Raw genomic sequence first — 9,724 nt, 5'->3', positions numbered from 1 at the left:
ATGATCGAGTATAATCAGACAGACGTACGCGAACGCTGTGTTTAGTACACAGCAAAAAATCAATTTCTTAATTTAAGAAAAAAAAACTTATATTAAGATTTTTTTTCTTATTTTGAGAAAAAAAGTCTTGGGAGAATGGTAAGAAATATTTTCTAATGAAATTTCTTAAGATATTTTTTCTTTAGAATTTTTTTCTTAAATCTAGAAAAATGTTCTTAAGAAATACTTGGGAAGAAATTTTTTCTTAAGATCTCCCAAGAAAATTTTTTTTGAGAAACTTTTTCTTAAAATTTTTTCTCACTTTGAGGAAAAAACAAGAAATTTTTTCTTGGATTTCTATGATTCTTTTTTCATCATGCATATCAATTTTCTTAAAATAAGTATGATCAACTGTGGATTTATTATTTATAAAATGCAAGCAATCATGCATTAACATTCTCTTCATAAACAAAGGACTCCCAATGCTTTACATATATAATTCTATATTTAACATAAGCATACAGACTGCATGGTTACATTATTAAAGAATATGTTTAAAAATAGGTATTATCAGAAGCAGTTCATTGTGAAGTTCTAGTTCGACTTGAAATTCTTATAATCAGTTAGTACTAACTCAAAGGAGGGCTTAATATCTGTTGGAACAATCATGTCCTTAAATATATATTGGTGAAGAAAGGTCAAACCCATTTCATGAAAGCGGGGATAATCAAAGTCAAGCAGATAAAAACTTGCCAACAAAGCAAGCACTCCTTCATTCAGCTTTTCCTCGTCCAACTCCGCAACCATCTTCTTTCCAATAATAAGGTAGCACCTAGTTCTTTCGATCAGGAGGACAGGGACATTACCGGAACGTTTTGAGCACCAGGCCTCACGGTCTTCATGGTCCTTTGAAAGAAATGGCATTCAAAGATATTATATAGATACAGTACAAAATAAAACCTATAAATAAAAGCGTATTTTAAAAGTAGGTGTATTAGGTAGGTCAACCATACAGAGATGATTTTTTTTTCAAAAAAAGAACAAACCTTTAGTTTGTATACTAGGTCCAACACTTTCTTGGGCTGCTTCTTTGCGCTGAATATATAAGGTAAATTTTGCAAAACATGCAGAATCTTGGAATCTATAACAAGAAAATCAATTTAATATCTTTCCATGTAAAAGTACTGAATAAGTTGTGACTTGTATTCTCACTCTTATTGAAGTTACAAATAAGGCACTGCCTTGGTGAGTAAAGTTACTTGATGTTAGACAGAGTAAAGGAAAACAGAGCAGGAAAAAATTAAACTAAATCGCTAAAATAAACTTACTTGTCTTTGGACTTTTTGGTGGGCTTATTCCTTTATTTATGCCATAGTATATTATGGGCTCAATTTCATCAGCTAACAATCCGATACACTGGTTTTTAAATTCCTCTCTATCTCCAGAACTCTCGACACCCAAGACTCGTCTGGCTTCTTCGATTATCTGTAAGAAATAACTTCATTAAACTTATGACAATAACTAAACCTTTCTCATGAGGTATCTACAAAACATACTTGAAGAACTTAAGCTTGAACTAGAAACATTTTGAAGCCATCATTCTTACTAACTTTATAGCTGTACAAATCATATACCTCAATATGGTCTTTAAAACAAGGATATACATCCATCAGTTTTTCAACCCTTTCGCCAGCAGACATAGCTTGCAGCCAACTCCGCCTTGCACTATACTCTTTGTTCAAATAGGAATTCACAACAGCTACATTTGGCTTTTTTTTTCAACTTCTTTCATCAAAGCAGCATAGTGTCGCTTCATAACTTCTTTGCCATCGGTAGGGTCACCTATTCAAGTACAATAAGAAGAAAAACTATATACCGGTACACACTGGACTAGCAGCTAACATGTATGGTAGAGCATAGTACAGGTACCGGTAGCAAGGTTCTTACTTTTCTCACAAATGACCTCATTCTCACAGCTATCAGTTGTAGTTTTCAAGATCTCGAGATCATCACCCTGATTTTTTTGTGGACCAGTCTTTTTCTTCTTTGTCTCAGCTTCGACTCCTTGGTTAATTTCACCATTTGAATATTTTCTTTTATTAGGACAATGTCCTTGTGGCTTCATCACAGGCTTGGTGTTGCTAAGCCTCCTCTTTAGTGCTTTTAGTACCATACACTGTGAAAATAAAACAATAATTACAACATTAAGTAACTTAACCTTATTAACATAAATAAATTACAAACCTTTAACATTGTTAGTTCAACCTTTGAGGTGTTTATACAAGAATAGGGAAAAACTATTGGGCAAGGACACTACCAAATAGTGCTGTGATGTTTGGACAGACATCCATGATGTATTAGGCAAAAGATCAATGTGTTCTAGGCATGCATAATAGGAATTATATCATGTAGTTACTGCACATTAGTTACTTACATGACCAGTCTCCTCATCTTTGAGGCATGGGTAGGCTATAATCAAAGATTTAGCCATCTCTGAAATTTCTATTGAAGTGGGGAATCTGTTAAACGGTGGAACTGAAGAAGCTGATACCATGTTATTAATGGTACCACGTATCAACCTCTCTCGTATCTTTTTATCCATCTTCCCTTCACGAACTGCAGCTTGAATATGGAGATCCGAATAAAACGTATAAGTAGGGGCATTTACCACCAATGGTTTTATATGACTCTGAATATCTTTAGGGGCAGGTAAAAGATCAGTTGTGTCACCAGCAGTTAAGTTATTATTGCCAGGTGATGTAGATTTGAGCTTGGTAATTGGTGAACATTCAACATCATCAATAAAAAAACTTGAGTCTTCACATGATGATGGTGCTGGCGAAGAAGTACGGATAGTTGATGTGCTCGGCTTTGAGGAAATAGAACTGTTGTCATCCTTAAATGAAACAAAACCAGCATTTTTTAGAGTTGGTTGCACCTTAGTGCAAATGCATGCACCATTCTTTACTCTCAAGCAAATTTAATAGATTATTTTAATCTCTTTGGGTGATGTTATTTGCAACTTAATACTTAATACAACATTTTGCTTTAAATAACAATCATGTTACCCTATATCTTTCATTATTCCTTATAATTTATTTCAATGATTGAAATGTTGCAGTTATATTTGATTTTGAAGAGAATAGCCAAAATACTAGACCAAGTCCTCAAGTCTATGCTCTTATGTATATCACCAAACAGTGATTTTGAAACAATACCCCTTTGAACTACCTTGGAAATTTCTTTAAAATCAATAAAATGGCCACACAATTCAACAAAAATTATAGTAATTTAGTAACTCACATTTAAGGATGCCTGTATGATTTTCCATACTTTCGATCGTTGTAGCAATTTCCGCCCTCCACCAGGGAAAATTTCAGAAAGGGCTTCATAACACAGCTGCTGAATGTCCTCTGTTTCTACTATTTCGTTCGCTACAGTAAAACAGTAATACACATTTTAAAGAAAAACAGAGCCTAAAACTCAATAACGATTTGAATTTCAAGGATCTGATATAAAGTAAGCTAGTAAAGGCTATGTTTAGTTGGCATTTATCTTCCAACTCAGAAAACCTTGCCCCAGATACGGTTGGCTTTTTAAAAGCGCATCTATGATCTATGTATGTAAAATAAAGCTAGTAAATAAAACAGGTTAACATACTGTAACCGCTTTCAAAATATACGAACAGATTTTAGTCGCTAATTTTTGCCTATATCTTTGGATTGAATCACTTTACACGTGCTCGAGCAGACAAGCACCCAATCATTCAACTAACTATTGATGAATATTTGAACCAGTTTACCTTCTAAAATATCGCCGATTTCTTTAGACGCATCTTTAATTCTATTGAAGAGCGACTTGCCTTCAATATTCATGATTTCTTCGTTCTCAGAGATTAAAATAAACTTCACAAAACGAAAATTCAAATCCCCCGGGACAATGATCACAACACAATTGAAAGCGTGCGATATGCAGATGTTGGCAATTCTTCCCACAATTCCGTTCGCTTCCTTTTTTGAAAAATAGTGCTGGTCAAAAATTAGCGCTTCCACTTGTTTTGAAATTCTAAGGGCATTCTAAGAATACCGAAAGAATATATATTTCGAGATATTTTATATATCTTATATTTTATATATGTTTCTAAAAAAATCGCGCGTAAAATTTAGAGAATATTAAATACCCGTCATAGGAAATCTGATAAAAAATTTAGAAAATTTATCTTAAATTTCGAAATCTTATCTCCTAAATGGAAGCACTCGAATAATGAATATCAAATATTTTCAAAACATTACATACTTTTAATGTAATATCATTCAGGTTCGCGAAGGCACGAGTAAAATATAGACGTTCAGAAGGGTTTTATAGTAAATTAAAGTGGCCGCTTGGCAAGGAATCAGGAATGGATGCGGAAATCCAGTCACTAACGACTTGGAAATGCTTTATTTGTACTGCATTCGTCGCTCTTACATTCAGAGCATTGATGGGCCACTACTACACAGTACACAGTAATAGTCCAAATTTTTTTGTCAGATGCCATGTAAATGGTTGTCCTGCGACATATAGAAGGTACCATTCGTTTTATAAGCATGTTGTGAGAAATCATAGTCAGGAATACGATGCCTTAAATGAAGCAACGGTGTGTCAAAGTCTAAATGGAAGCCTATGTCAATCCATTTCTCGGACTGAACCAGTGCATAGCAATAGTGATGATGAAAACTTCAATATGAATGATAACGAAGGAGTTTCTTCTGACACTGGAAGTACTGATTCTTTGCTGGATTACAGTGAGGACAGTGAAAATGAAAATGAGTGTGGAAATCCCCTTGCTGAGGTTAGTTTAATAGCATCACTTTGTAACCTAATATTTCTATCATATGTATGATGTATCACATATCCTGCTGTAAATATGCTTAGCTCAGTTTGCACTTATGATGGATGGCTTAGTGTAAGCCAAAACATGTTTGCATTAAAAATTTAGTCGTTTACCTCAAATGTGTAACTTGTCTTGTGCTATTACAAAATCACTTTAATAATGCTATATAATTTATATACTTTTAATTAGAAATTAAAAGTGTATTATTTGGATTTATTTCAGGCTTTCAGCTCATTGCCTTATTAGGAATGTAGACATGATTAAATGTTTTTGAACAACCAGCCCCACATCTACCCCTATAGAAAGCTAATGATAAATATTTTCCTATTAAGTGACAATTTATGCACCCAGATGTGCTCCCTCTTAGTACTTTAATACTCTGTCTAATGACAGGCCATTTATCTTATCAGTGGTTGAGTAGCAGGTACAGTCAGTAAGTTAACATAATATTTACTATAAATCATCTTGATGGTGATCGATTTGTGAACTTTCTCACATATTTTTCTCTTTTATTTAGAACTTAGATTTTCGTCAAAATGAAGCTCTTTTTGTGTTAAAGGTGAAGGAAAGAAACCGTATTACACAGGTTAGGAAACTTGTTTGTGTTAGTGGGTTTAGCTCATTTAGTTGCATTTTTTCTAAATGCCTGGCAACTTAACTCACAAATTGGAGGCTCCATCCCTCACAAGTAAAATGGTCAGATGTTACGCAGAGTAAAAATAAATAAAATATAGCAGCATTGAATTCTTCCATTTATTTTTTACTTTGTCTAACACTAAATTATTTATTTGTCAAGAGGAGAGTCGTGCATTTTAATAGGGATTCGATTTATTCACTTGCTATAAATTATTGAATTTGATTTATTTCCATGGAATGCATTCCCACAGATAGTATATATTAAGCCATTATTTTCATAGTTTAACACAAACAAACCTTCACTTTAGGTGGCTCTTGATAACATTATTGAGAGTACATCCACAATAATGAATAGTGCCTTGGAGCTTGTAAAGAAAAATATTATTCAAGCCTGGGAATCTCATGAACCCGGACATGATTTTGCACAAACTATTACTGACTTGTTTGGTAAAATTCCAAGCCCTTTCTCATCTTTGGGAACAAATTATTTACAAGCATCATATATAAAGAAACACCTAAACTATGTTGATACTAAAGAGATTGTTTTGGGGAAAAAAATCTCAAGAAAGAATTCCAAGAATAAAAGATTGCTTATTGAAAAGGAAGAGACTTTCCAGTATATACCACTAATTGAGAGCCTTTGCCAATTGTTATCAAACAAAAAGATAGCAAAAGTTGTTATTCGGAAACCTAATCAATGTGCGGAGGACATCTTCTATGATATTTGTGACGGGAAAGTATTTAAATCTGATCACTTTTTCACTGAACATCCGGATGCACTTCAAATAATAATTTACCATGATGCTGTGGAAGTATGTAATAAGAACAGTTTCCTGACGTTAACATTATCCCCAAACAACACTACATGATACACATCCCAACAATGATAAAGGAACTTGGACCCCTAATTCGCCATTCATGTTTTGCCTTTGAGTCTGCACATAACTACTTCAAGGATATAGCTCGTAAACAGAACTTTAAGAACCTCTCGAAGTCTTTAGCTGAGCGCTGTCAGTTCAAAGAATGTGGAAATTTTGCTGATTTCAATGAATCTCCACAATCACACCCACTGTTGACTTCTGAAAAAATCTTTGGATCATTGACCTTGGCTAGTGGACAGCAAAAAAGAAATTTGCGTCAAAAGTTAGATGTTTCTGGCTTACTACCTTGCATTCAACTTCAGAATGTTTACAAGACTACTTGGGTGTCTTGCTATGGGACAAAGTTTAAAAGTGGTGGTATTTTTATCTGCAGTGTCAATGAAGATTTGGTTAGACCAAACTTTGGAACCATATCTGTCATCTGGATAATAAGTGACTTTATCTACTTTGAATTCACGGCATTGGACACACTTTGTTTTAGTGAGAAATTCCAGGCCTACCATGTGAAGACCGCTGAAGAAGTTGAAACAAAGGTTTGTGCGTATGAAAGCTTAGTGGACTTTAATGTTCTTCACAAGCATGAAGACAATGATGGAGAAATGTATGTGCCAGTCAAATATGACATACTTGATTTGATGGAACAGCATTTAAAAGGCGACAACCCACTTAAATATTAGACTGCATGACTGGACGGTTGTTGGCATGCAAATTAAGAACAGTACCATTATGTACTAAGATCTTACCAGGAGACAAGTTTCACATGATTTGATAATATTGGTATATACCCCTTGTGTCCAAACTCAAAAGATTGTATTTACCTTGACAATTATACCAGCCCAATTATAGCACCTATATTATTGGGTAATGGGTTTCTTATTCTAAGAATGGCTATTATTTCTTATCTTAAGAAAATTGGAAAATTAAATTCTTGTTGTAAGAAAATTTTCCTATAATATCCTGGCAGTTTCTTATTTAAGACACCCTTTCATATTTTAGGAAATTGACATATGGCTATTGTTCCAAATATTGTTTCTTATTTGAAAAAAATTCTGATCATGTTCTAGCACTTTCTTGTTTAAGAAAATATTTCTTATTTTAGTATATGGCTATTGTTGTATAATTTCTTATTTTAAGAAAATTCGAAAAATAAAATGCCCAATTTTAAGAAAATTTTTCTTATATCTTAATTACTTTGTTAATTTGATAAAGTTTTATAGGATATTACAAAAAATTCATGTTATATAACTTTACTGACTGTAAAAACCCAATTAAGAGAGGTTTTTCTCGAAATATCTCAAATTCAGAGATTTTCTTGTTTTAAGAAAAATTAAGAAAACATTTCTTATAATTCGTTGATTTCTTAAATTAAGAAACGGTTTTCTTGTTTTAAGAAAACGTTTTCTTGTTTTAAGAAATTAATTCTCAAAATAAGAAAATTATATTTTCTTAAGAAAATGATTTTTTGCTGTGTATAGGATCATATAACACATTGTTTAATTTTTGTTTTTTGAATGCCCGACTGATGCCAATTATTTAATTGTGCGACGTGAAATGATTTAACAAGGTCTGTTCGACGTTATTTTGAACGTAAGAGCCTAGCCTCCAGGCAACGTTATATTTCAAGGTTATAGCGACGTTACAGCGACGTTACAGCGTGGTCTAGTGACATTCGAACAAACTGAACATGCCCCATTTTAATTATTGCTTTCAACTGAATTCCGAAGTAATTCTGGCTGGAGCGCTACAAAGGAAGGTTTCTGACAAGGGCGCTTGGCATTACGCCTAAGCGCGGGTTCCGCACCAATGACGATGACCAATCAGAACGAGTTTATCGGAAACGCTGCGTGCTGATTGGTTGAGCTAATGCTGTGTCGGAGCATATTATGTTTATTTCGTGGTTCACTTCGCCCGAACTATCCCTAATCTGGTGTGGAAATTTCTGGCTTTGTGTTTTATTTGTGCGTCGATATTTTCGTTTATCCACATCGTTTGCAAACATCAACGCGTTTAATGTAAGTATAAATACTGCGTATATGTTTCGTTTAATTGTGTAATCAGGGCTGTGGCAGCGTTTGTTTATAGTATTATTCTTCATTATTTACAGCGTCTATTGACTACACTCTGTGTCTGTTGCCTGTTGGTCTGCCGCGCTCGATACCTATACCTACTTCAGATCAATACAGCGACTTTGTTGTAAGTATAGATATAAAAGTTGTTATTTAGAATGGTATTGATATTATGTACTACGATAATCGCTCTATCATGTCACTTTTATAATGGCATGCAGTCTAAAGTCCATTGATGATCGCCTAGCTACCTGAGTCATCAAAGGAAATAATATATGTCTGCTCAAACAATTTCTTTGTTGGTTTGTGCTAAACAAGTCTTAATCAGCTTGGTTTATTTCTTAAAAGAAAAATATAAACTAGCAGTTGCTTTTATAGCTTATTATAAAAAATATAGATATGTATTGAAGTATTAACATACATGTATTTGGGAATAATTAAGGCCTTAGGCTATTACCTGAAAAGCAAAGGGTGTTGTTTTTCGAAGATGGCCACCGAAAGTCTTTCACATACAAAAATTTTCTAAAAAAATGGGTCACTTTTAACTATTGCTTATTCTCGAAGTCAGGCCAAAAATATTTGTTCGAAATGTTCACAATTACAATCTCACATAAACCCTGATACTTGTATAAACTGGGCAGTTTAATAGAATGAACAGACTGTGGCAGGGCAAAACTATGCATGTTTGGCACACTGGAATTGTGATTTAAAACAAAAGCAATAAAAACAAAGAAATATAGCAAGCAAATGCAGATGATATGGCTAGTACCAAGGCCAGGTTAAAATGGATTGCTATACCCAAAATATTGATTATTTATAATATCACATTAGACCCGCAGTCTTCAACACTTGACGTTAAAACAATGTTTTGAATTTTTTTTTTAATATTTTCATATTTCTTTTGTAGTTTAATTTCTTGGTTGCCGTATGCGGGCATACGTGTGCTGTAAGCGTACGGCGCATTCTAACAAAGATTGGAACAAACAAACTTTGGCGTAAAGCTTGAAAGGAAGGAAAGCCAAGCGACCGTTTAGGGATCTCTCGATTTCCACTCTTGTGATCTGGCGTTTTAGATATAAAATTATTTCATATTTTAGATATAAATTTACTTACTAATATGTATATTTAGGTATTTATTTTAGATACAAAATTATTTGCTAATATTTATTATATTTACTTAATATTTGCTACAATAATTATTGGGAAAAATTAATAAAAAACGATTAGGAAATACGCGATCTTCTTATATTTTGAATTAATACGACATACACAAGAGGAATTAGTACTTC

The 9,724-nt window shown here is 33.4% G+C and overlaps 3 protein-coding genes and 1 long non-coding RNA gene across 4 annotated transcripts; 2 read left to right on the top strand and 2 right to left on the bottom strand.

Annotated features, from left to right (window-relative positions):
- Positions 1-548: 548 nt before the first annotated feature.
- On the bottom strand, positions 549-1,720 carry LOC114541069. The gene is made up of 4 exons (XM_028561057.1): positions 1,614-1,720; positions 1,308-1,464; positions 1,026-1,120; positions 549-885 (listed from the first exon to the last, which is right to left on the bottom strand). The coding sequence occupies exons 1-4, from the start codon at positions 1,677-1,679 to the stop codon at positions 574-576; spliced, it is 630 nt and encodes a 209-aa protein (XP_028416858.1). The 5' UTR covers positions 1,680-1,720; the 3' UTR covers positions 549-573.
- An 18-nt stretch (positions 1,721-1,738) lies between these two features.
- On the bottom strand, positions 1,739-3,989 carry LOC114541067. The gene is made up of 5 exons (XM_028561055.1): positions 3,782-3,989; positions 3,283-3,413; positions 2,414-2,875; positions 1,927-2,155; positions 1,739-1,821 (listed from the first exon to the last, which is right to left on the bottom strand). The coding sequence occupies exons 1-5, from the start codon at positions 3,852-3,854 to the stop codon at positions 1,739-1,741; spliced, it is 978 nt and encodes a 325-aa protein (XP_028416856.1). The 5' UTR covers positions 3,855-3,989.
- Positions 3,990-4,293: 304 nt separating this feature from the next.
- Positions 4,294-7,252, top strand: LOC114541068. Its single transcript, XM_028561056.1, has 3 exons — positions 4,294-4,810; positions 5,370-5,438; positions 5,797-7,252. Exons 1-3 carry the CDS (start codon positions 4,379-4,381, stop codon positions 6,355-6,357), a joined length of 1,062 nt encoding a protein of 353 aa, XP_028416857.1. The 5' UTR covers positions 4,294-4,378; the 3' UTR covers positions 6,358-7,252.
- Positions 7,253-8,291: 1,039 nt separating this feature from the next.
- LOC114541071 lies at positions 8,292-9,495 on the top strand. The gene is made up of 3 exons (XR_003689188.1): positions 8,292-8,381; positions 8,474-8,562; positions 9,343-9,495. It is a non-coding gene; the product is annotated as an uncharacterized LOC114541071 (long non-coding RNA).
- The last annotated feature ends 229 nt before the right edge of the window (positions 9,496-9,724 follow it).

This window comes from Dendronephthya gigantea, unplaced genomic scaffold (assembly GCF_004324835.1).
Source record: "Dendronephthya gigantea isolate DGI-Jeju-01 unplaced genomic scaffold, DenGig_1.0 000264F, whole genome shotgun sequence".
Taxonomy (NCBI): Eukaryota; Metazoa; Cnidaria; class Anthozoa; order Malacalcyonacea; family Nephtheidae; genus Dendronephthya; species Dendronephthya gigantea.
This window is presented reverse-complemented; position numbering and strand designations above follow the sequence as displayed.

Coding starts and splice junctions, on each gene's coding strand:
- LOC114541069 (XM_028561057.1), bottom strand. CDS start 1,679: ATGTCTGCTGGCGAAAGGGTTGAAAAACTGATGGATGTATATCCTTGT. Junction 1,465..1,613: donor GTTTTAAAGACCATATTGAG/GTATATGATTTG, acceptor TATTTCTTACAG/ATAATCGAAGAAGCCAGACG. Junction 1,121..1,307: donor ACCAAAAAGTCCAAAGACAA/GTAAGTTTATTT, acceptor TTCTTGTTATAG/ATTCCAAGATTCTGCATGTT.
- LOC114541067 (XM_028561055.1), bottom strand. CDS start 3,854: ATGAATATTGAAGGCAAGTCGCTCTTCAATAGAATTAAAGATGCGTCT. Junction 3,414..3,781: donor AATCGGCGATATTTTAGAAG/GTAAACTGGTTC, acceptor GTTTTACTGTAG/CGAACGAAATAGTAGAAACA. Junction 2,876..3,282: donor TCATACAGGCATCCTTAAAT/GTGAGTTACTAA, acceptor GTTTCATTTAAG/GATGACAACAGTTCTATTTC.
- LOC114541068 (XM_028561056.1), top strand. CDS start 4,379: ATGGATGCGGAAATCCAGTCACTAACGACTTGGAAATGCTTTATTTGT. Junction 4,811..5,369: donor GTGGAAATCCCCTTGCTGAG/GTTAGTTTAATA, acceptor TCTTTTATTTAG/AACTTAGATTTTCGTCAAAA. Junction 5,439..5,796: donor AAAGAAACCGTATTACACAG/GTTAGGAAACTT, acceptor CCTTCACTTTAG/GTGGCTCTTGATAACATTAT.